At 40.6% G+C, this 26,119-nt stretch overlaps 1 protein-coding gene across 1 annotated transcript; it reads left to right on the top strand.

Annotated features, from left to right (window-relative positions):
- Positions 1–1,626: 1,626 nt before the first annotated feature.
- Positions 1,627–5,616, top strand: LOC117010948 (cryptic protein-like). Its single transcript, XM_033086074.1, has 6 exons — positions 1,627–1,835; positions 2,012–2,061; positions 2,177–2,353; positions 3,230–3,344; positions 3,455–3,561; positions 5,360–5,616. Exons 1-6 carry the CDS (start codon positions 1,813–1,815, stop codon positions 5,470–5,472), a joined length of 585 nt encoding a protein of 194 aa, XP_032941965.1. The 5' UTR covers positions 1,627–1,812; the 3' UTR covers positions 5,473–5,616.
- The last annotated feature ends 20,503 nt before the right edge of the window (positions 5,617–26,119 follow it).

Genomic DNA, 26,119 nt, shown 5'->3' with positions numbered 1-26,119 from the left:
TTCATAACTTTTTCATAGGCCCAATTCTCACACTTGTCCAGGTCCCTTTGGATGGCATCCCTTCTTTCTCTTGCATCAACTGCACTGCTCAGATTTATCTCATCTGGAAACGTGCTGAGGGTGCACACTGTCTGTGTCAATGAGGCAGACGTTGCAGAGCCTGTCCCAAAACAGAGCCTGAGGAACATGACTCATCACCAGCCTCAATCCCAACACAGCCTGAACACAGAGGCATTGACCTCAACTCTGGCTTTGTCCAGCCAGCCAGCCAATTCCTTATCCATCGCACTGTCCATCCAACAAATGCAGGTATCTCCAAACTGGAGATAAAGAGCTTCTGAATAGCTTGTAGTCTTGATTGCAGTGCTCTAGTTGTGTGACTTTTCCCAGTGTTTCCATGATAGCAATTATGCTATAGGTTTCTAATTTCACAATAATTTCCAACTTCTCTTGCTTGTTACCCATGCTGTGTACAGTTGTGTAAGAGAACATGTCTTCAAAACACTCTCCATCTGTTTTAGTGCCAAGAGGATTGACTTTAATTAGGACAGCTGTCTTTGAAAATTAAGCCAGCCTTTGTACCAAATTGGATGAGAAGTTATCACAGCTTCCAAACCATTAGTTCAGTTGGGGTAAATCTGACAAGTGACAGCCACGGGGACTTAGAAACAAGGGATGATAATGTCTTTAGTCAGTGCAGCCATTTCTTCGGTGAGGGTCTGACCCAGACTTCTAATGTGATCTTGCATCTAGCCAAGGTGAAACTTGTCCTAGCTTGGTTTGCAGCGACACAGTGAAAATATCCCTCTTCTACATGCCCCTCCAAAACAAAACAAGTTGCATTGCTGCAGTTTCCCGACACAACTTTGGTAAAGGCCTTGTGCACTCAGTGGTACAAAAAATGTGAGAATGTGGTGAGAAAAGCCTGACCAGAGCTGCTTTTTTAGCACTGCCCAGCTGCAGGTCTTTTTGCTCATGATACTGAGCCGTAGCAAAGCCATGTGAGTGGTCCTAGCCCATTTCAGTACATACAGAAAATAATATCTAGGTCTCTGCTGATACTGCATAAACTCAGACTAGGAATATCCACTACTGGGCCTAATTTTACTAAGAGTAAACATTTTCAGAAAATGTTTCAAAACGTTATTAACACTGCTGATGAGACAAGAATCCTCCCCCAAGGACATTATACTGTTTTTTCCAGTATTTTTAGTAGAAATCTCTGAAGCAGGTTTTAAGGATCTCTGCTGCAAAGGAGTTCAGTCTCATAAAGCACATCCCTAGTGGAAAACCCTGGCAGTGTCAAGGCGTGCAGGTAGAGCTGAGGGGTTTTAACCTTCATTATATGTGCCTGCTTCAGTTTATGATATACTTATTGCTGCTCTGCAGACCATTGGTTTGTTTTTCCTATGTGTGGTGATACAAAGTCTTCTGTCTTGAGAAACACACTGGACCTGAGATCTTCCTGCCTTGGCTCTTTGTTGTGCTCATGGGCCCTTAAGTCTCCCCCCATCAGGAGATGCCCTCACCTTGCTCCACCCTTCAGCAGTGCATGTAAATCGGGGGCTGGCCAGGGAGTCCCTGGGATGTTCCTGGCGCCCGCAGAGGGCTCAGCCAGCGGTGCGGGTGGCGACTGAGCCTTGCAGTGAGCTGGACACGGGAGGAGAGTTGGGTCAGTGCCACTGTCTCATCCCTCGGTGTCTGCGGGGCAGGAGTGCCGCATGCTGCAGCCTGAAGCCAAGGGGCTCGGGACATCTTCCTTCTGCTCAGGCTTTCCCGGAGGACATCACCGCTATTTCAGGCTGCAGGAAAATGTACTGGGGAAATCATCTTAGGTAAGTTTGCTTGAGATGCCGGGGACCTTCCCTAGCCAGGGATGCCTACCCCTTTTAAAAGTTCACATACTCACGATTCGTTTTAGTGTTTGTGTCTTGTTAGCACAAATTTATTTCTGGTTTGGTTTTTTTCTTTTTTTCTCTCTCTCTCTCTTTTTAAAAAAATTTTTTTCCAGAGTTCTTCTCACTGTGGCTCTGGTCTGGCAGGCTGTTCATTTAGAAAAAGGTAAGGGAACCTTCATGTTTCTCCCCGCCCCACAGTGTTGTTTCTTCTACATTTACAGTGTGCATTTCTTCACTACAAACTACTCTTCCCTTACATATCTGCACTTCTTGTCAAGGTCCTGAAAGAGAAGAAAGTAAAGAAGATGTGAAAAGTCTCAATGCCACGGCACAAAAGCAGCAGCCCAAGAACGAAGGGACCTTCATAAATGTGCTCAGTGACATGAATCAGAGTTACAAAAGCAGAAAGCAACAGAATTCCAGGTCATTCGTACCTTTCACTGGAATTACAGAGAGTAGGTAACTTTTTATTTTGTAAACAATGACATAAAATTACTTTTTAAAAGTATAATATAGTAATGCTTTAACTGTTGTCCTGGAAGATTCCAGCCTGTTGGTTTTCTGTGAAAACCCATTTAAATTACATCCTTAGTCTATTTATTTAGTAAACGGTGATAAAAATTTAAGGTAGAACTGAAGATCTCTCAGTTGCAAAATGTGTTAAGAAAAAACAGGAAAGGATACAAAGAATGAAGAAGTGGTGTATGCAAGAACATCTGTGAAATTTTGTAACATTCTATTAATTTTTTAAAATTCACGGTATTTCATTACCATAAAAATGTTTATTTTACAAAAAAAGGTTTGAGCTGCCTGAAAGCAACAGTACTAACAGGGAAAAAAAAACCCATATTCTGTTTACTCTCGCATATCTAGAGTTTTAGATTGGTGCTCAATCCCAGGACTGTGAGAAGGGCTTAAGGGAGCATTGCCACCACCTCAAAACCAAGTAACTTCCCTGTCACAAAACCTCTTTATTCAAAAATAAACATCACTTCCTAGTAAAAATACCCCATTTCTTAGTGTGATTGAAACGTGCATCTGTCAAAGTGAAATATTTCTCTCAAACACATGCTGCCACAAAATTTGCCAGGTGTTGCTTCTTCAACATCCTGTAATCCCTAGTAGCTTGTTTCTAATCCTTAACTAAACAAACTGGGTTTAGCTGAGCAAACACTCCTAATAAGCATATAATTTTATTGTCTCTAAAGACAATAAAACTAGATATCCTTAAGAGACTTTGGGAACTGGAGAGACCTGAGAGAACAAGTGAGGAAAAGGTGAGGTTCAGAGCCCCTGAGATGCTTGTTAACTTCTGCAATATTGTCTTGCAGGTAAAAAACTGAACAGACGCTGCTGCCAGAATGGAGGGACTTGCATCCTGGGGACCTTCTGTGCCTGCCAAAAGCACTTCACTGGCAGATTCTGTGAACATGACGAGCGGCTAGGGTAAAAAAGCCAGACCAAAATCAGAGGAAATGGGTGGGGTGCTCGGGGTGGTTATTTTCTGTGGTGGGGTCAGGGATGTACCTAATGTCTCTCTCCCTTGCTGGCAGCAGCTGTGGCAGCATTGCTCACGGCGTCTGGGTGCTGAAGGGCTGCTGGCTTTGTCGGTGTGGCTATGGTACACTGCACTGTCTCTCAGAAGTAATGCACAGGACCTGTGGTAAGAAATGGCATTAGATCAAGCATTTTTATCCCGCAGGTGACAGAATTGTCTTCTGCAGTGGTAGGGTACTCAGAGGATATTGTATGGGCATTAGCTGGACTTCTACAGTGGGTTGCTTTGCTTCAGAGAATGCGTTAGTGAGACAGTAAAAAGCACTGGTCTTGACTGTACACTGCATCACATAAGACACTTTCAGATGTTCATAATTCCTTACATTAGGAAACGTCCACCAGTGCAATTGAAGATTACAGAGGTTAAATACTTGTCTGTTCTGCAAAATCTGTACATGTGTTACTTCCCACTTAACCAGCACAATTTCTACAACTAAACTAAATCCAAGCAAACAAACATGTTTCTTAGATAAAGAGAAAAAACAGTAGTGTGTGTACTGGTGTGGTAGAAGTAGAAACTGGTATTACACCAGAGAAAAAAGTTGTGTCTACTTAACACACAGAATCATCAATCATCAGATATAAATGACACAAAATGAATCTGAATCTTTTTTTAAAGATTCTGTATCTCAATCTTCAGAATATTCTTGTATGAGTTTTAAGACTGAACACACCACACAAAAAAAAATATGTAGCCAGTATCCTGATCAGTGTAAAGTAATGCTACCTAGTCTCCTCAAAAGCACCATATCATTTTAAGTCAAATCTTTCTGTATCAGCTGTGAAATTCCCTGAAAAAACGGTTGAATATTTTTTGAAACAGTGTATCAACAAGCATTTAAAGAATATCTAAAGATTTGCTATACTAATATTATTTTCCACAGAGAACTGACTGATCCAGACTGTTCTCAATACTCTTGAGAACACTGATAAGGATTTAATAATACTTTCTCTTCAGTGGCAAAATCAGTGCAAAATATTCTTGCCTTTCCACCCGTAATATCTCAATCCCATCTTGTGTTTTCCTTCAGTTGTGCCAACATTACTACTTAGCAGGGTAAGAAAACAACAGACCTAAAGAGTTTCAAGATTCATTTGCACCCCAAGCAGTCTCTTGTTTCCTGACCAGATTCCAACCTGAGTAGCAGTGCCTTGAAGCTGTGACTTCTGAGCTGTAGAACCAACTCAGATGTAAATCAAAACATTAGAAAGGTGACATTCCTACCTTTGTAGCCCTGGAACAAAAAAAAAAAAAAATCTATCAGAACTACTTTTTCCTTGAAGTTTTCTGTATTCTTTATTTCTGTATATGTGGCACACAGCTTGCTCGTTAAACTCTTTACATGTTCACCTTTGAATCAGCCTTATTGTTCCTCATTACAGGAGCAAAACACATAATGGGCCTCCCCATGCTCTGTAAAAGCAGTCTACTGCTTACAACTCTTGAGCTCAGCTTAATATAAGACAGTAAAGGTCTCATTGGAGAATCCCCTGAGCAGTCATTCTGTGGCTTTCACATACATGTGGGTATGGCTTCTCTGCTTTTGCTAAAAACCAAATCCCTTGTTAAAGGAAGGGTTAAAAGCTGACATTCAGGCTGGAGTGCTTACCTCTTGTGAAGTTCTTCCTCTTGCTTTTGCTTGGTATTTACCTTTGATTATTCTGAGATTAATGCCTGCAAGAGCTGATAAGTGCTATCAGTTGCTCCTCAAACGATCATTGATGGGACATCTATTTACATCTCTCCTCTGAGAATAGTCCCTTTGATTGACTTTAACAGCTGATACCTTTAACTTAAGTACCTGTGAGATGTCAGAGGACTTTCCTGTTAAATATCCTTATGTTTTCAAATTTACATATTTACTCATTAACCATTTCATTTCCTTGATTTTATTTCCTTTAAGATCTGGAATCGGAAACAGAGGAAATTATCATACTGTATTCCAGTGGTTTAAGATTACAGCAAACAGTGTTTTCAGTCGCTTGCCTGCTCATCATCCCCCTGAAGTTCTGCTAGCCTGCAGCTGTGAAACTGGACAAGGGGAAATACTCAGGGCTGATATAACCCTCACCATACAGTCAATCACACATTTACTCTATGAGCTACAGAAGACTACTACCTGCATGTTGGAGGCAGATTAAGATGTATTAGTTAATGTTGAAATACCTGGGTTGTTATAAATTCAGATTATATGAATGTGAAGTATTTATTATTATATCATTATATTAATACTGCTATCAATGTCTGATTCTAACGATTTTTTATTTCCAAAATGCTGCTCTTCCAGTGGAAGCAAACCACCCCACAATATTCTATGCCTGAAGTATTGTAAATGATGGTAATTTCTTTCATACACAGTACAACTCTTTTAATAAATAAAACTGATTTCATTGCCAAAAACTTTATGTTTAACTTCATTTAAACTTGAAAATTCTTATCTACCATTTGTCATTATATTTTATCTTGTAATAAAAGCATAGGGTAGAGTGACCATACATGACTCAACATAAGGAGGGGTTTAAGAGCAAATATCTTTCAAGGCCTAATATAGAAAATTACAAAAGTTACATAGTCTTTCTGTTTTTATTCATTTTTTATTACAGCAAAATTGTTTATATGCATAATCTGTATGACAGGAAACAAATTAAGAACACATAAGTGATGGTTATTTCTCTTTTGGGGGTTTACTTCATATCCCAGAAATAAGAGTGTCTCATGCTTAAAATGACAGTAAAGAGCAACTTTGCTTAACTTTTTCTATGGCATAGTTGTCTTGATTAATATATAATTTAAAAGTTAGTATATCTAGGCTACAAAATACAAAATATTTGAACATGTAAGTGCATTTTAATGCAAGGTTATAGAGCAGAAACAGGTTTGTTTTGAAAAAAATTGCAAAGATAAAACTAAAATGTATCTTCATGCTTTTAAAGTAGAGCCACCTCATAGAAGCAATCAGATTTATAATTTTATTGATGAAAAGGGCATTAGTGATGAAGAAAAGTCTTAACATCTTTTAAATGTTCGATATAATAAATTCTTAAATTTTTTTATTTATTTGATGCTGAAAATCAAGACAATTCAGTTTTTAAACAGAAAAGATGCAATACCAACAATATAGTGCCTGCCTTTAAATCTATGACCACTCAGGATCAGACTATTAAAGGGAGTCATTGTGTAAAAACATATTCATGTTAAATACTACAAGTGTTCATACTATTAATTTCCAAACTCTAAACTTGTGCTGGAGACAAGGCTTCTCTCACTAGACTAGAACTGGTCCTTTTCCTATTATTTCACACAAGCTTGTCTGTGCCCATCAGCTTCTGTTTCCACAGACCATCTTAGGATACTTAAATATCAAAGAGAACTGCTGGAGGAAAAGTGTTGTGCCTTTATTTAACAGAGGCTGAAATTTCAGGAATGCCATTGTGAAATCATCTTGGCTTTCCATAAAGCATACTTGACAAGTCGTAGGCAATATTTGTATTGCTTGTAATGTGCTTCAAATAGTCTTTACTTTTTAAAGGAGTATGCATAGTACCATAAAAATACATCTGAAGTGATATTTATTTTTTATCCCTGTAGAAAATTTAATACAGAGCCATTAAAGATTTCAATTAACAAAAGAAAAAAGTGTTTTAATACAGGTATTACAACAGAATAGCTATTTCTGTTTCAATAACACCCTCAATAGATTTAATCATAAAAAATTGAACTGGAATAATTCCCTATGTAGATCAGCCTATGTGCCTGCAAGAGACACCCTGATGAGGCAATTCCTTATAGAGTTGGTCTTGATTTGCAGAATTAAAGCAACTGAAATGTCTAGTAAAGAAATATTTTCCTGTCATACCAAAACATTAGTACGGGGCATCAGATTATTTCTTTCTACAGTTCTGTTCTGTTTCTGCAGTCTCAAAGCATTGCATGGGGAATTTGGATGCATAAGTAGTTTTAATTATGTCAGTGCAATTTATTACTGACTTTGAATGCCACAATTTGAAATTTTCTCTGGATGAAAAACCAGAGGGTTTTTATTTGTTTGATTTGAAGATAGCAGCTCGTTTTCTCTCTTATCCCATTGCATTCTGTTACTGGAAAATGTGAACATTCTGCTTCAGGATGTTTTTACATCAACCATACTATGACAAAATTACTCTCTCAGTGTCAGTTAGTTGTGGATGATATTCATCTTGTGTTTGTGTCAGAGGTTTGGAAGTTGCTGAGGAGTAGGCAGGAGGAAGTTCAGTCTGTGTTCCTCATATACTTCTGAAGCAGAACCAGCCACAGGAGTCAAATTAGAAGTAAAATATATCTCCTTAAGTTAAAGAAAAACAAGAAGAGGGGGAAAAGTATGCAGAAGCTGTCCCATGCATAGTCTCATTTGCAAATAAAAATGTAACTTCGAGGGAGGAAAACAGAAAGCACTAAAGAACAAAGGAAAGCACAGAGTCACAATCTTTGCTTAGGTTAAAACTGTCCCTGCTTTTATCTGTCTCCAGCTGTTTGCAAGAACAGATAAAAGAAAGCATTATTTTCCTCCCCTGTTACCATCTAGGCCCGGCCAACCTTCTAACAGTGCAATTACAGGCACTTTGCTAAGGTTTGTTTATAGCAAACAGCAATGCTTACTCTTCAGCCTCATGCTAACTCACAGATCACTCTGTCAAACATGGCACATCCCAGTAAAGTAGACATCTGTCGCAGCAAGTTCATGCATGTGCCTTCTCTATATGCAGCCACATTTGGGCAGGGAGAAGACCCTCAAAGAGAAGTATTTATCAGATGATCCACAGGGCCCCAGTGCCCTAGATCTTTTCCTCCTCGCAGCTGACTCTAGAACTAAAACAAATGGTGCCGCCTGCAGCTGGCCTCAGTGGCTTCACCCTTGCAATTGCTCCAGCCTCCATCTCTCCTAGGGACATGCCACAGCTGATAAGAGCCCAGATTGGGGAAGAATGTGGTGGAGAGACTGTCCTCTCTGGAGCCAAGAGCCCTGGAGCTGGAGCTCTGCTGCTAGGCACAGATCTGCAGAGGGCTGCTGCCATCTGCCCTTAACACACTGCCCATTCAGAGGAAGAGAATCGTTTTGCATAAGGCCATGTAGAGCACCAAGATGCACACAAAAACCTGTAAAAGCTAGCTTTCAGGTACCAGATACTGAGGAAGTATCACTTATGTGTCTTTCTGAGTATCTGATGGTTATCTCTTGAGATTACTTTATTCCCATCGAGGAGATAGGGATTTCTGTAGCCCCTGAGAAGTGTTAATAGTACCTATAGGTGCCAATAGCCTTCTCTCACCTAGAGAAGCCAGCCAAAACAGAATTAGAAGTAATTTCCCACACTTCTTTATCCAGAGTTATTTGGGGGTCCTTTCTGTTTTTAATCTGCATATTTGAGAGTGCTAAGGTTTTGTTTTGCTGTTCATATGTCATTGAATCTCACAGTGTCGGGCTATGAATCTGGATCATTACATCCATAGACTTCATACACCTGAGCAAATATACAGCAACTTCATATTTTGTCTTCCATAAATTGGAAGGGTAATATAATACAGCAGGCTGGCTCACATGTTGAGCAGCCCTGTGAATTAGAATCACATTATCATAGAATATTATGAATTGGAAGATACTCACAAGGCCCATAAAGCCCAACTCCTGTATCCACACAGGAGAACCTAAAAGTTAAACTATATATTTAGGAGCATTGTCCAAAGTTATAGGTGTACGTCTCATGGAGGCCTATCTAGCTACCCTGCTATCATCACCTGTAATTCACATCTGCCTCATCTTTTGCAGCACAGTCATGTACAACATGGGAGACTTAACAACAGCATAGCAGCTCTATACTTGCCCTCTGCAAAAATACCCAGCTTTGTGAGTACTCCTTGTGATTGCAAAACACCTTCTTGGTCAGAGAAGATATTAAAATCTGTAATTGCCTCTACATTTGGCTGATTGACCTTGCCCTTGGCTTATGCTGCTGTGAGGGTGACTTCTTTATAAGGTCATGAAGCTGCCATATGTCACTGGAATAAAACCAGATGCCTTATGCATGTTGGGTCTAGCATTTTTCTTCAGGTACTTGCTGGCACCAAAATAGCCTTCATTAGCAGCTGTTTTCATCTGCTGCATCCCAATCATGTCTTTACAAAACTACAATTTATATAGATTATAAACTGTGAGACTTCAGATATTATTTGTTTTGATAACACTTGGATGAAATGTTGGGAATGTACTATGAGGACAGAAGTACTGCTAAAATCTCAAAAGCAAACAGCCAGAAGGGCACTGGCATTACAGTTAAAGGAAGCACACTGTCCAGCTGAGCCTCCGGCAGCTGGTCCGAAGAAGTCAGATCTCTCTCTCTGACAGCTGAGATACTTCTCTGAGCTTCACGCTTTGTCTGGGCCATAGCTTGTCACCTTTCACTGGCTTTCTGTGAGCAGAAATAGACAGACAACCTGTGAAGTCCAAATCAAAGAGCTGGATCTGGCAGGACTATGACAGTCATTTTCAACCCATCTGCCCAGAGCTTTCTGCCACTGGACAGCAACAGTGCTGAACATTAAATTCCTTTGTAAGCATGGCACATAACATCTCTTACCAGTAATGCATCTTTTAGCCTGTACTCTACAATAAGTTGTTTGGATCTTCCCAATAAACAGAAAGATCCATGTGATCCATCCTATCTATAAATCATCACAAAAGGTTATAAACAAGAATAAATCTCAATTATATACACAAAAAAAACCCTGATAGTTCTGTCTGTTGTGCTGACATAAAAGCTGTTGTCAAATCCTAGGAAGTTTTGTGGGGAAAATTGTTCTTCATGGTTTTGAATCACCAAGATTACGTCCCTTCAAAAAGCATGAAAAGGAGTATCAGGAAAAAATTTAATTAAAGCTAAAGAAGTGGTACAATGCTGAAAAGACAATATTTGCAAGAGCATCTTTATGGAGAACAAGCAGAGTTAGGATCAAAAAGAAAAAATGGTGTCAAAGAACCTTCCCACCTGACTCTGTACATGAACTCTTTTAAAGGGGGTTTCTTGGACCAAAAAACTTTTTTAAAAAGACAAAACACTATCAGACTTGTCAGGTCCCATGCTAACATGTTAGTCTTGTTCTTCCAGTCCCAGCATTATGTTTTCTCACCTCAAATTTGTTTAATGCAGCACCAGCACTGAAGCTACTTTTTGCGCAAGAAGGAAATCTCTCCTGGAAAACAAAGTGCCTGTACACCTTAATTAGCTTTGAAAGTACAGTAATTTCACGAATACAAGCCGCACTGAGTATAAGCCGCATCGCCGGGTGTTGGCAAACATTTCGTTCTTTGTCCATAAATAAGCCGCACCTGAGTATAAGCTGTTCTGTCATTTGCAGGGAGGATCCGTGTGCAACAAAGTTGCCAAATAGTAACAGAATCGTGGCAGGGCGGGGTTTACTGGCTCGGCTCTGGCCATGAGGGCTCGGGGCTGCCGACAGGGCTGGGTGGCCCAGCTCGGCACTGCCACTCGACGGGACCGCTCAGGGCCTGCCGCCGCCACCGCTGAGCTCGGCTACCCTGGCCCGGCGCTGCCCCGGGGTGGCAGGGGGGGCATGGAGCCCGCCGGCACCCGCGGCAGCGGTAGGAGGCGGGGATGGAGCCTGCCTGCTCCTGCCGCGGTGGCACGTGGGATGAGAGCCCCTCGAGCCGCGGGGCCAGCAGGAGAGAACCCCTGCCTCCCCCCGAGCCTCGGGGCCAGCACGAGAGAGCTGCCCCGCCTTCCCCATCCCCTGTGTTGCCTGCATGGAGCAGCTCCACCAGCTGCGCAACAGAGTAACCAATTTGTAACAACTGCATAAATGCAGGGTTTTACTGGCAGGTACTCAACTTTGCAGTTTGCACTGACTCGGTTTGCACTCCTGGGGTTGAAAATGTCAGAAAATTATTCGCATATTGGCAGCTCCTGAGTATAAGCTGCATTTCCAGTGTGGGAGCAAAATTTTGGTCAAAACGGTGCGGCTTGTATTCGTGAAATTACTGTATGTTATGGAGGCCACATGATGTTAAAATGGATTGAGCTCTGTTTTCCTATGCTGGTGTTGGTTTGCTAAATCATGCCAATATCATTTATGATCCATTTTGGTAACAGAGACAGAAATTTCTTTTTGCTTTCAACATCAGTCTTTAATGGAAACAAGAAGTACACATGCATGGTCCCTGCTCTGTGTCTACCCTCCACTATTCTTCACTGAGGTTATAACCCATTAATAAGAACATTCCTAAGTGTGTTCTTCTTTCATCTGAGCACACATTGTATGCTTATCATTAGCTTATGCTAACCTAAAAGAGCTGAAAAACTTCGACATTGCTAGAACATATGGAGGCCAAACTCCAGTCCAACAACTAGAACAGGAAATCACCCATGCAGGTAAAACTAAGTAGCAAATATGAATTCCGGGGATCAAGTATATCTGTTGCAGCTTTCTCAAACAGTTTGAGTAGGTAAGAAGACCACAGAGGCATGTATCTATTGTCTTCTTTGTATTGATATCATCCACAGTCAGACAGGTCCACTCACCCATCCAAAATGTTCTTTTCTCATTCTATTGGCCTAATTCCCAGATAGACCATCTTTGCTGACAGATGTAGCAGAGACATGCTGCAAAAGTGAAGCAGAGTCCACAGTCAGACAAGCCAAAACTGGTTGTGTTATCACTGCTTTAATATTAACAGCTTAGTTAGTTAGAAATAGTGTCAGTCTTAGTTTCAAAAGAGGACATCAGCATGCAGAGACAGTGCAAAAACTAAATGCCAATGGGCAGAAAAGCTGTTCCTGTATTTCCATTTTAGTATGTAAGTAGTACAACATCACACGGGAACAACAGAAAAAGATCATTATTTACTCGGCAGTAATGACACCATTAATGGAATATTACATAGCATTTTGTCATCTTCTCTTTGTAAATGATACTGAAATTTGTTTAAGTTTCAGGAAAAAAAATAGGCATGATTTAAGATATAAAAATAGGCACTACAATGAAAAATGTAGCAAATTCAGTTACAGTAATTTCACAACTATAAGGCACATGGATTATAGGGTGCACCTCCGGGAGTCAGCAAATTTCGCAACTTTGTACATTATATAAGGCGCACCAGACTATAAGGTGCACTTCTTTTTTTTGCAGCGAGGAGCTGTGCCATGTGCAACAAAGTAACAAATTAATAACAGGGGCTGCTCATGGTCCAGGGCAGCTCAGGGCTGCCGTGGCATGGCCGCAGCTCGCACTTCTGAGTTGGCTCGAGGTGCCCACTGGCTCCCTGCCTCCCTCCCTCGCCACGCGGCAGCCAGGGACACGCGCCTCCTTCCCCACGCACCACTTCTGCCGGGTCAGCCACTCCTGCCAGGTCAGGGCCGCTGGCTCCCTGCCTCCCCGCCCCACTCCAGCTGGGCCGGAGCTGGCAGCTCCCTGCCCCCCCGTGTGGCTCAGTGCTCCCGAGGCGCCGCCCCCCCCCTCACAGCTCCCACTTCTGTGTTGGAAAATTTCGCAACTTTGTCCATAAATAAGGCGCACCGGACTATAATGTGCACTTCCAGGTTTGGGCCAAAATTTTAGTCAAAAGGGTGCACCTTATAGTCATGAAATTACTGTAATTATGAAAGTAAGAATTATGAGTAACTTGTTCTCCCAGCGGGTCACATGGAAAGATACTCAAGCCCGTAAGTTTATTGAACTGACAGAGCCGTTTTCACTGTTTTACACAGAAACATACCTCAAGGTAGACAGCGTAGCTTTCAACAGGAGACAAACATGCTAGTGTCAACGTGAGTGTTAAGAATTTAGATTAATTTAGTACTTGCAGAAAGGCTGCTTGTTGAAAGTCTATTAAGCCAATGAACCCCGGCACTGTGGCATGCATGTTGGTGTGTATGTGTGTGTATTTGTCCAGCAAATGAGGGCAGCTCTGGAGCAGACTTTGGTGTCACAATCAATGGAGGTTCCACAAGCGAATAAAGAGAAATCCTGAAGAAAACAAGGGAAGAAAATGAGGCATTATTAGCTAGCTGTGGATTCATTGTAAACAATAACTTTAAAAGCCATATACATTAATTACAATCAACATCATTGTGTTAAAACACAGCTGTATTATTTGCGGCACGTAGCCTCCAGTGTGCCTACAAGCCCTGACCAAGGCTGACATTTTTCTGTGCCATGTACTGTACAAGTGCACAGGAAGAATGAACCTGTCCTCAGCAGCTCACACACTGATGGATTATTTTCTAACAGTTAACTAAGTATCTGCCACTGCAGTCTGGTTCCGTACTGCAAGGGAAAATCCTTACCACACATACACTCCCACTTCAGTCTTGTTTTCATCAGTCCTGTTGGTTTTGATGTTTATTTTCCATCTCCTCTGTACTGCTCCTCAATAACAACATCAGCACAGGCAGCAGTCACCAGGAGATGGCATCATTAGAAGTTAATAACACTGACTCTAAAATTTGGAAGTCACATACAAGTCTGAGACTGAATATAGCACTAATGACTGGATTCCTGAACCTCACAGTACTGATAAAAACTAACATTATCAAAGCAAACCATAGCAAGTATTTGAATGCAAGGTGTGAATTTCTAAAATGCAATTTTTGAAAGATAAAGCTACTATTATCTGCTGCTTTGGCTACTAATCAATGTATCTCTCTGTACAAGCTAAGATTGAGCATATCGTCAACACTTAGCAAAAATTGTTCTTTGATATAAGAATCCATGACAGACAGCTTTTCCTAGACAATTATAAAAAGGAAAATCTTGTGCTGGTAAAAGGAGCACACAATTATAGAAATGTTTTCACAGACAACATTTATAAAAGTTATAGGAAATAATATATAATTTTTCAAGTGGTTTTCATATCACCATTCTATTCATGACAAATCAAACTTGCAGCAAGTGAATAAGCTTGATCTGACCTACTGCAGGGATGAGTAGTGATTCTTGTATCACTGTGCAAAGTCTTAGAGAAAGTGAAATAATTGTCTTTAATCTTACTTTTCCATCAAAAAGACTAAGGAACCCACTTGTTGGGTTAAGTGTGTCAGAAAGACAAATTATACCAGCTCTGTGTGCATGAATTCTGAGGTGTTGAATACTAATTTTAAAGGAATTTTATCAGATATCCAGATGAAAAGAAGTAACAGGGACTTGTTACTTTTCAAGGGTATATGTTTCCCTGGCTGCTGGCAATTAAAGTTTGACGTCTATTCAAGATAAACATATAAAATAGGCTTGAAAATATTTGTTTATAAAATATTCTGGTCTTAGATATTTTATAGAGTGGGGGTAGAAAAAAAAAAGATGATTGTATTTTGATAACATCATTTAGAGACACCATAAATAAGTTCATGATGATAGCTCAATTAAAGCACTTCACAGAACTCAGTCTTATATATTGATGATAAAGAGGAAAATGTGTCAGTGTGTGAAATAGCATTCCTGAGAGATAAATTAGTTATCTGTGGCATTCATTGTTGTTCCTTAACATTCTCATGCACTGACCTTGATATTCTGGATATGTAATTATCTTAGATACAATAAAAATATTTCTTTAATAATTCAAAATATACTTAAACAGGCACTGTCATATAGGCTGCCTGGTCTCTTTTACTGTATCTTTCTGCTCCTGAATACTGATGAGAATTGCTGCTAGGCAAACTAAAGTGTTGCTTTAACCTTATAAAAAGCTATGAGCAAATAGCTCTGCCTGTGATAACATTTTCAGGAATTAAGAATAAAATAGGCTAGTATGTCAGTTACGGTCGTATATCTCAAAACAGAATTATTAAGGTGAGGAAAAAACGGTGGTGAACTCTCTTTTAGTGAGTCAATGAAAAGTCTATGCTGGATGTCTATCTTCCAACTTCACACACTATCTTTAAGGGTACAGCTAGGTTAGCACCACACCTTTGCACCCAGTTAAAAGAAGACAACACAAAAACCTGCATGTTTTTATCTGTTCTTCCAAGAATCTTTCACAAATTGCTATAATACTGTCTCACTACCTATTTGTTCTCTCCTTGCCACAGTCTACCTGCAAACCCACATATATCCCACAAGTGCAACCATTCATTTCCAAACAACCTAGTCAACTAATCTTCAGTTTTGATTTGTGAAAGTGCTTTCTGCCCAAAATGCTTCTAACTGTCACAAGGAACTGACATGCTCACAGGCCTGTGAAGGATCATCTCCCACAGAGTATACCCTCTCCTACAAATTCAGATTAAAATCAAAAGATCCAAGATCTGATTTCTACTCCTTCTATAAAGAAAGGACACCAAGAAGAGCCAAGGTAGCTGAGTTTCAGGAACAGCCTGAAGATAAAATAGGCAAAGATCAAGTCTAAAAGCCAAAGAACCAACTCTAAGAGTTAATCAAACAAGAAATTTGAGTAACTCTTCTTTTAAGGTCGAGTTTAAGAGGCAATTTAGGAAAGAAAAAGTGCAGGAGCAGTAATATACTTCTAAGCCTGGAAAATGCTATTCCTCATCCTTAATCCAACCAACAGAAATGCAATAAAATGGAAAGGAATTTTGCAGTTATGGCTGAAAATTGCAACAGATGGTTTTAGATCTAGTGGGTAGGACAGATTCATTTTGGTTGAAGGGTCTATGCTTCCCCACAAATTGGCTTGCAGGACATTTCTTTGGTCCCCTTTTTATTCTCCACCAACATTGTGTTTCAGGTAGGAATAACAACACAGAATCTACAACTAATATGGTTTCTAACCATTTTTTAGTAACCTGGTTAAAAAATCACCCCAAATTTCTCCTTAAATAAGTGATTGTGGTGACTGCAAGCCTGGAAATTAATTCCAAAGATAAATCTGGAAAGGATAGGCCAGTTTCTTAATATATACCTGGTACATATAGTATGTAGTGAAATTCTGAAGCATCTTCTTATTTAGTGAGGCCTAAAAAGGCTGAGATGTGTACAAAACACGCAGGAATGTATTATGGGTACAGAGATGAAGTCACAGGGAATAGGGTCTGTGTTACTTGAAGAAGGAATCATTAAAATGTGTGTTATTTATTACCACGTGGTTTTTTGCTTTGGACCATGCAGTCACCTAGTGTAGCTAGAGGTGCTGCTCAAGGACATGAGCTCACACAGCTGTTGGTAGTCAACTTCAGTCCCAGCTAATGGTGAAACTGTGGCAAAAAAGAAGGAAGTGGTCATATAAGAGTAGCCCATTTGCAGATATGAAATAGGAGCTCATCATTGTGAAGAGGAGGTACTGCCTACCAAATCCTCCAAAAGGCTCGATGTCATTGAAAATAAATGGTGAACTCTCTTATAAAATTAAAAAAAATAAGATTCAAAGTAGTGGCAGGACTATTGAAAAACACCGACAAAGGATGAACATAAACAAGATCTGTTTTTGTGACGAGAATCACAGATGTCTCCCAACTGCCTACACAAGATTGTGAGTACGAGGCCAAATGGGGGAGTAGCAAGGGATTCAGGCTGCACTCTTGTCACTGGCAGCCGTCTTGTCAGGATCAGAGGAACCATTGGTACTGATTTCATGGGGCTTACTTTATATCGAAGGAGGTTACTATTTCAGGCCTATTTCTTTTATAGGGTCATTGGTTTATGAAGTTATCTTAACGCCAGCACGTAAGAGGGATTTTTGACCCTCTACATCAACAGTCTCCTCGGTCCATATGGCTTTTCATTTTCAGAGCTGCTAAGCACTCATGATTCACCAATGTGTGTTCTGGTTGTTGACCCCAAGGTCCCAGGAATATCTACACAGCTTGCAGCACAATTTGAAAAAAGGGTAGAAGCAACAGGAGAATAACCTTCACTTAAGGACGTCTCAGAGATTTCCACAATTTCTTGTTTTCACCCTACTAGTCCAAAGCACTCAAGTTAATGCACTTCCACCAGGAATTTCTACAATCATCCAATGCCTTCATCCATGAGGCAGCTCTCTGACAAGAAAGACAGTGATTGAACCAGATGCCTGACATCTACTTGAAAGACAAGTACAGCAAATGTACAGCATTAATGGTATTCACAGCCAGAAGGCAACTGATACATAATACAGTTAAATAGGGTCATGTCCTCTCATCCCATTAAAATAGGTATTTTCCCAGAAATTATTGATATGGCAAATTTTTATGTACATGTACGACATAATAGCTAAAAAATTTGAGCAGTTAGCCTAAAGGTAGGACTAGAGAGAGAGAAAAAAAAAGAAGAAAAACATACTTGCTTTGAACATGAAGTAGTACAGCAAGCATAATTGCTGAGTGGTGAAGCCCCATGGGTACTGTGTTTTCCTGATCAGTAAGTGACAATGACTCAAATGCTGACAAGAATAATCTTCCCCTCAAGAAAAAAAATTTCTAAACATGGATGTGTCCTAGTTTGGAGGACAGGTGTCTGCTAAGAAAGGCAGGAGCTTCTCTTTGAAATGGAGAATGTAAACCCCCTCCCTCCAAATTATTATAATTTTAAAATCAAGGGGTTTTCAGGCAAAGATATGGGAATTAGTAATAACAACTCTTTACTAAGGAAATTAAATTAGAAATACAGTACTACAAAGAAACAAACCCCAAGCCCTGACAAAGTCAGAGTACAACTTGACACCCTGTCAGGCAGGGTGTTGGTAGCAGTCCCATTAAATGGTGGCTGTAGTCTTTTTGTAGTGACAAATGTGATTCAGTTGAAGCAGTGCTCCTGTAGAAGGTGCAGTTTCCTTTTGAAGGTCCAGCAGTGATGTGGAGAAATCCAGCTCCCTTCTGGAGTCCAGTGGAGAAAGGGGCTACCTAAGTGTCCCAAAACCTCTGTTTTTATCTTGGTAAGAAATTTTGGGCCCTTCCCCTTGGCTGGAGCAACTTCCAATGGGATGCAGTAATTTTATCAGTCACACAGTGGGACTCAATGGGCCATTAGCAGAAAATGACTCGCTGGAGGAAGGATGGGGTGTGAACAGACAAAGAACAATGCCCCGCCTGGTTTCAATGGATGGCCCATTAGCAGAATATCTCCTACAGAGATAAGGATCACTACCCGCACCCTCAATAGATAGTGATTGAATAGATACCTTTTATCACATCCTGTATTGTAACTCCAGACAGGGTGGAAAGCAAAAAGTGTATTTCCTTCTGCCACTGATAGGTCTTGTTTCAGACATAAATAACCTTTAAATACTTAGAAGTTCCTAATTTTGCTGGTTCATTTAATGAAGTTGTTAATTCTCCTGCAAACCTAGCAAAAGAAAGTTGTCCTTATGCTCTATTGTCAGATGAAATCATAGAATCTTAGAAAACTTTGTGTTGGAAGGGATGTTCAAAACCATCTAATCCTATGTCCTTGCCATAAGCAGTGACACCTTTCACTAGATCAAGTTGCTCAGAGCCCTGTCCAGCATGACCTTGAATGTTTCCAGGGATAGGTCATGTGCCATGTACTTGGACAATCTGTTCCAATGTTTCACTAGCCTTACCGCAAGGATATTCTTCCTGTATTTAGTTTGAATATACTGTCTTTCATTTTCAAACCATTACCCCTTGTCTTTCCACAGTAGGTTCAACTAAAAAGGCATTAAGGTAGCCATGACCCTTCCCCTGTCTGCTGATGTACTGACTCCATCACAGAAGGCCACTGGGTCAGTCAGGAAGACTTGCCCTTGGTGAAGTCGTGCTAGTTGTCTTGAATCACCTTTCCATTCTCCATGTGCCTAAGCACAGCTTCTAGGAGGATCTGTTCCATGATATTTCCAGACACAGAGGTGATGCTGACATGTCAATAGGTTCCAGGATCTTCCTTTCTACCTATTTCAAAGACCAAGTTCATTGCCTCCTTTGTTCCAGTTACCTGGAACTCCACCAGACTGCCATAATTTTTCAAATATCACAAAGAGTGGCTTGGTGGCTACATCGGTCAATTCCCTCAGGGATTTTTAGGGCTACATCATGTGAGGTCCCAAAAACTGATGTACATTCAGGTTCCTCAGGTGGCCACGAACCAGAGCCTTACTTACACTGGGAGTGTAAGTCCACTTGTGTCCACTTGTGGCAGAGATGTAGGAAGAGAGATGGCCGTTGAAAACTGAGGCAAAATTTCGTTGAGTATCTCAGCTGTCTCCTCATCCTTTGTTAGTCATTTGCCAGTCATGCCAGTCCCATCCATCCAGACTCTAGTTAGAGTAATAAAAGGCAGACAGGTCTCTTCTGTCAAAGCTATTCTTGGACCACCTTCTGGTGGCTTTCCCCATATCTGAACTATGTGCTGCATCCATCAAAACCCATTAATAATCTACATTATGCAGACAACAAGATGCTCAATTGCAAAGTAGCAGTTGACACAAGAGGGATACAAGCACAGGCCAGGAACAGGACATTTAGTGACCACCACCAGCACCTCTCCACTAACACTTCTGTGTACACAAGGAAGGGAGACAAGATGATAGTCCAGAGAGCAGAACTTGGGAGTATGGGGATGTGCTTTGAGAGCACACCTACACCACACACTGTCATGGCTTTGAAGAATTTTCTAATATTCAGTCTTGTACTCAATTCCTGGAAAGAGAGGTTATTTCTAGGTAAACCAGCTCTCTAAAAACTTTAACGTAGGTCAAGCTTGTACTGAAGAAATTTCGTCTTCAAGCTAAAGACTTTGTAAAATGCATTATGTGAAAGTTCTTCAAGTAATCACTAGGGATATAATAGGTCCTTACACAAATTTGATTGACGTGTCTGACACATTAAACATTTAAAAGTTTTATCATCAATACCTGTGTATACAACAGACAAGGAAAGAATTTATTCTGTTTATGTTCAGAAAAAGGTTCATAGCTGATGCAACGTATTTCCTTTTTTTTGTTGTTGCATTTAAGGTTACTATGGTCTTCTTTCAACAACTATGAACAAAAGGTTCAACTTCTGATACAAAATATTAGGCACTTAAATCCATATTTAGGAAGTGGCCTAAGTGGTCTTATTTGCCATAGCAGTCACACTTAAAACTATTTTTCATCTAGCTTCAATCTAGTTCGCGTTAGCTATATAAATTAATGCAAAGGAAAAGAAGCAAAAGGCCTCCAACATTTCTGTTGGTTTTCATCCCTCCTTAAAGCTGGCTGTTTCACAGATCTGTGTCTCCAAGCTGGTGACATAGCCGGTCTTGCTGATTAAAGAAGCAGAACTTCTCCAGTGCTGGGGTTGCAAAAGTGTACTACTGTGTAATGGCCAGGCCCCTCCTTGCTCTCATGTAGTTACATGATCTTAGTCTGCCATGACTTAGGTTTTGTTTGCCAGCAATCTTTTCCTGCTGAGGACTGCATTAGCAAGACACTTTTATAATGGCAAGTTCTGGGAGCTAATAGTGGGTTTGGGTCTCAGTGTTTAAAAGAAACACGTTGGTGATAGCCTTTCATAGCTGAATTACTTTTTGTTGCTGGATTAAGTGCAAGAGTTAAATCAGATTTCTTTCCAGGAATCAAACAAAAGGCGGAATGGGCCCTCAGATCCCACATTTATGCTCAAATTCTTAGGCCAGCTGGAATAGTGTCTGGTCTGCTTTTTTTCATGTGGATACAGTCAACTGGAGCCAAGAAGCAGCAAAAGACAGCCTGCTTATCATCTCAGTTAATTGACATAGTAAAGCCCTAAGACACAGATCCCTTCCCTCTGATACATTGGTGGAAGCAAAGTAAGTACATCTGTGCTTGGCTCAAAGCAGAGTTTGAGTTGAGTTAAAACTGGGATTCAGCTGGCGCTCAGCAAGGGTACAGCTACACCATCCTTGAGGTATTCACAAAGAAACTGCAACCACAGATTTATCCATGACCATGAAAATCACTTTTAAAAGCCTCTATCATGCTTCTTCTTACCTTACCTTACCTTACCTTCTTCAAAATAGTTCAAACTCATCCAAACATGATTTGAGCTTCCACAGAGAAAACTGAAGCAGCATTTGCCTCTGTAAGAGGTACAGAATGCTCAATTTAAGATCTATGGCATATTAAAAGTAGATAAAAAGTCATGTAATCAATACACTGTACTAAATTTCTGCTTCCCTATCATCAAAATATCTGATATCATCCGATTAATATCAGCAACACAGTCCCCATGGACCTTAGTTAATTTGTTAGCAGTGAGTTTGATGTCTCCAACAGCTCCAGTTCAACCCATTCAGCTATTTCTACCTGAAGCACCTAAAATTTGGCTGTATATGAACTATAATTCTATTTTTAAAAAGCCTTTAAGATGCTGTTTACTCCACTGATATACTGTTTCTCTCCATGATTTTTACACCCCAACCTCAGCTCAAACAATATGCACTGGAGCAGGATCTGCACCGGCTGATTTTAACAGAGGATCAAAAGCCTCTTTCCTACACTCATTAAACTGATGCCTAAGGGTGTCTAGAGAAATTTAGTTCCTAACTCCAGTGTCATAATAAGATGGAAAATCTTCCATGTCAAAATTGAAGGCAAATTCAACACATCATAGAAGCCTTTCTGGACAGGTCACTATAGAATTTCATTTGGACTGGAAGGTAGTGTCAAACACATAGAAATGCTAGGACAGAGCAGGTGACACCATCAACCTTTTCCCTCCTTTGCAGCAAAATTGTCCCCTGCAGTGCCCAGAGCCAGGCTACTTACACTTCCATGGGGAGCATCTGTGTATCTAGCAGCTCCAGTGTCTAAATTTCAGCTTGATACAGTTTAAATTGCTTGAAAACTCTACAATCCTTGCGAAAAACAGAAGAAAAAGCTGCAGGCAGGCAACTGACAAGACAATTACAAAAAGCTACTAGTGGATCTTACATATCTTATTTTTCTGATTGTGAAAAGGCAATACCATGGTTACAATAAACACTAAGCAGCCTTTGTGAGTGTTTCAGGTGTCATATAATTGGTGCCCATCAGAAGTTTCATTCAGCTAATAAAACACATAAACTCTTCAATCTGCTACTTTACTGACCTTGAGATTATCCTATACAAGATATTTACAAAGAAAACAATTGTGTTTCATAGGCATGGATGATGTGCTGTACACACCATTGAGAATGCACTTAGAGGAAAAATCCTGTGCAGATAAAAGGTGCTCTTGTATGTGAAGTGGAATTCCAGCTCCTACTTAATCCTGGGGTTTTGATGTTATTTAAATAAGTCCCAATCATCCAACCGAAGGCTTGGCCCAAGAGAGGAAAAAATGAGAAATCAGTGAAATTAAGTGACCCTTTCAGTTTTCCAGTCATGGCAATTTTCAGTCCAACATTCAGCATCATACCCTGCAGGCAGAGCTGAAAACTTTTAAGCAGGTATGCTTTCTCCAGATGTATTCTCAGAGATGCCAACACAACATAACAGGGTTCAAATCAATTCATGTACAACAGGGGAACAGAGAAGCACCATGCCCCAGGCATGCCCTTGGCTGCGGGATGGTCCATCAGGGATCATCCTGCTCTTTCACTCTGGAGTACTAGACCTGCTAAAGGACTACTGATGGTTTTCCAAGGCAGGTACTAGTAACCTCACACTGCAAATATTTACAGAACCATGAAAACCAGGTCACAATCAGCTTTCTTGAGAAGATAATGTGTTGGGTTTGTGTGGCCAGATTTTAATACCAGCAAAGGATCCAGGGGTGGCTTCTATGAGAAATTTTACACCCAGCGGAGCCAATCCCTGGCCGTTTCTAAGTTTGATGTGCCACTGGCCAAGGCTGGGCCAATTAGAAATTGTAGTAACACCTCTGGAATAACATATTTACCAGGAAAAGAAGTTATTGTGCAAATATAAGTGCGGGCAGAGAAGGGCAGAGCGAGAATATGTGAGAACAACTCTGCAGACACCGAGGTCAATGCAGAAGGAGGGGCAGGAGCTGCTCCAGGCACAGGAGCTGAGATTCCTCTGCAGCCCCTGGTGCAGCCCAAGCTGGGGCAGCTGTGCCCCTGCAGCCCATGGAGTCCATGGGGATGCAGAGATCCACCCACAGCCCATGGAAGAGATCCACACCAGAGCAGGTGGATGCCTGATAGGAGGCTGTGAACCCTTAGGTGGCCCTTGCTGGAGCAGGCTCCTGGCAGACCTGTGGAGTGAGCAGCCCAGACTGGAGCAGGTTTTCTGATAGGACCTGTGACCCTGCGGCTGTCATTGGAACCATGTGATCCAGGTTGGAGCAGTTTGTGGAGGACTGTTTCCCCTTGGAGGGATTCACATTGCAGAAGTTTGTGGAGATTTCTCTCCTGTGGTGGGGACCTCACTCTGGGGCAGGAGAAGGACTATTCTCCCTGAACAGGGGCACGAACACATGATGATCTGACTATAACCCCCATTCCCCATCTCCCCATGCTGCTGGAGGGGAGGTAGTAATGTTCATGAAGAAGGGACGAGTAGGTGAATGGTGTTTTTAAGGTTTACTGTACTTCTAATTATCCTGCTCTGATTTTGCGGGTAATAAATTCAGTTTATACCTCCAATTCAAGTCTGTTTTACCTGTGATGCTTTTTTCACCTCTTCTCCATTAGCATCAGGTCTAAGAACACCCACAGAGTGAAGGGTCCATGCTGACAAAATACAGACTAAATGTACCAGGATTACTTGTGCAAGAGTAAGAGCTGACTGCTGCTTTTATTTCCAACTCTCCCATACATGAACAACAGTACACAGTCAGAACACCAAGACAATATTTGATTCCTGCAAATAAGTAACACCTTGAGCACCCCAAAGGTTTACATTCCATCGTTTACATTCCATCCATTATTTTGCAGACTCTTCTATGCTCTCTGCTAAAATTAAGCAGATGCTTACATGAACTTTTGCAAACTAGAGATGAGAGCTGTTACACGAGCAGTTTCTGGTAAGCAGCTCTGAGATTTGCTTATGACCTAAACAAGGGCTGAGGTGCACAAATAGCCTGAATAGTTTTCAGCCTGCATATAAAATCCGCCCTGCTTTTGAGAGTGAACTATGTTTTTCCAGTCACCTGTCACTTGAACTTTTTTCGTACATGGGTAGCACAGCAGAGTACTAGTTCCCTCCAGGATTTCTGGATGCATCATTTGTCTTGCACAAGAGGTCACTGTGAATGCACAGATTAAATGTTCATTGTAAATACAGTCTTATCACATTTTGGCTGTCCTTTACACAGGGCATCTAAATTGCACAAATGTCAATGCTTCTAGAGAATATCTGACCAGAAATACATGTTCTTGTCTGATGAAGCCTGGACACTGGAGTTCCCTCCTGAAAGTCGACCTTTGCAAATGTTTTTGGGAGGTATTGACTACATTAGAAACAAAACAAACCCTGAAATTCATTGCAAATTTAGCAAGATGTGTTTAGTAAAAAGGGAATGTTACTCAAGCTCTGACAAATGGAATCAGTTCTGCACTCCACAGCACCGTGGTGATTAGCCTCTTCTCTATCAAGCCTGGGCTTCAACTTCTCTTTATAATACTATATTATTTTAATATTCACCTTGTATTTATTTGTGATTTCTAAAGCCAGCCAGAATTTGAGCTATTTTTCCAAAATAGAGATATCATCTTTACCTGTGATACATTGCTGTTTTCTTTTTCAATGCCACATATGTATAAAGGTCCTAAAACTCTGAGACCACATTATCATTGTTACCACATGCGTGGAGGCACAAGTTGATTTCCGTGTTCTCATTTGATATGAGGGGGAAATGACACACTGGAAAAGGTTAATAGGTACTGTTTCTAAGGAGTTAAATGTATTGACCAGGTTTTAGAAATATTTGGAGTTTTCCTTTACAGAGAAAGGCTGTAGCTGCTAGGTTTTGCACAGGGTTTTTCTGCTGTGAAGGAAACTGCAGAAAAAGTAAATAAGTTAATATGAACTACTGAAAGCATCCTTCTAATGGTTGCTGCTTTTGCTACTTGGGGTCTGAAAAATTACAAAAAAGGAAGGTTGAAATAATCAACAGTTGTATAAGAACTACTTAAGCCAGCATCACATATGGTATATTAGCAATGTAGATAGATTTAATGAAAACTGAGATAAGTGTGTGCATCTGTCATCAGCCAAATCTATGAAACATTTTCCTCAGAAAATGAAATGTAATGATATAAACATTCATCTGTAATAGACTTATAACAAGTCCAAATGGTAAAACTAGCGCTGCTTTAATGCATTCTTGAGCTAACACAAAACATGCAGACAATTCCTATGGCAGTTGCTTTGAAGAGAACAGACTTTGTGATAGGTCATAATCAAGCGCACATCCTTAGATTAACAACACCAAAGTACCTCATACTTCGGTAAGTCACCCTGTAATGCAAAACCAAGTGTGATTTGTCACACCATTTCAACCTCTGTTACAGCTAAGACAGTAGTGTGGAATTTTTCAAGCTTCATAGGAAGATTATTAAAATGGATAACACTAGCAGAAAATTCTCATCAGTTGCCAAGTCATGCTCTTTGAGGTATCTGCCAGTGTGGGAGGGATGCATGGTCTCAAGGGGGCCTGTGTTTCACAGTCATCTCAGGCAGGGGGCTGCAAAGTTCATTAAATGATCTTATCTCGCTGCTAGTTCTGTTCAAAATAGCCTTGATATGATGAAGGATTTATGTTACCCCCACTTCAAATAAAAAGTACTGAGGGATGCATTTCATTACTGCCCTGTGACA

The sequence above is a fragment of the Catharus ustulatus genome, chromosome Z (assembly GCF_009819885.2).
Source record: "Catharus ustulatus isolate bCatUst1 chromosome Z, bCatUst1.pri.v2, whole genome shotgun sequence".
In the NCBI taxonomy this organism is placed as follows: Eukaryota; Metazoa; Chordata; class Aves; order Passeriformes; family Turdidae; genus Catharus; species Catharus ustulatus.
This window is presented reverse-complemented; position numbering and strand designations above follow the sequence as displayed.

Coding starts and splice junctions, on each gene's coding strand:
- LOC117010948 (XM_033086074.1), top strand. CDS start 1,813: ATGTACTGGGGAAATCATCTTAG. Junction 2,062..2,176: donor GGCTGTTCATTTAGAAAAAG/GTAAGGGAACCT, acceptor CTTCTTGTCAAG/GTCCTGAAAGAGAAGAAAGT. Junction 3,345..3,454: donor GAACATGACGAGCGGCTAGG/GTAAAAAAGCCA, acceptor TGCTGGCAGCAG/CTGTGGCAGCATTGCTCACG.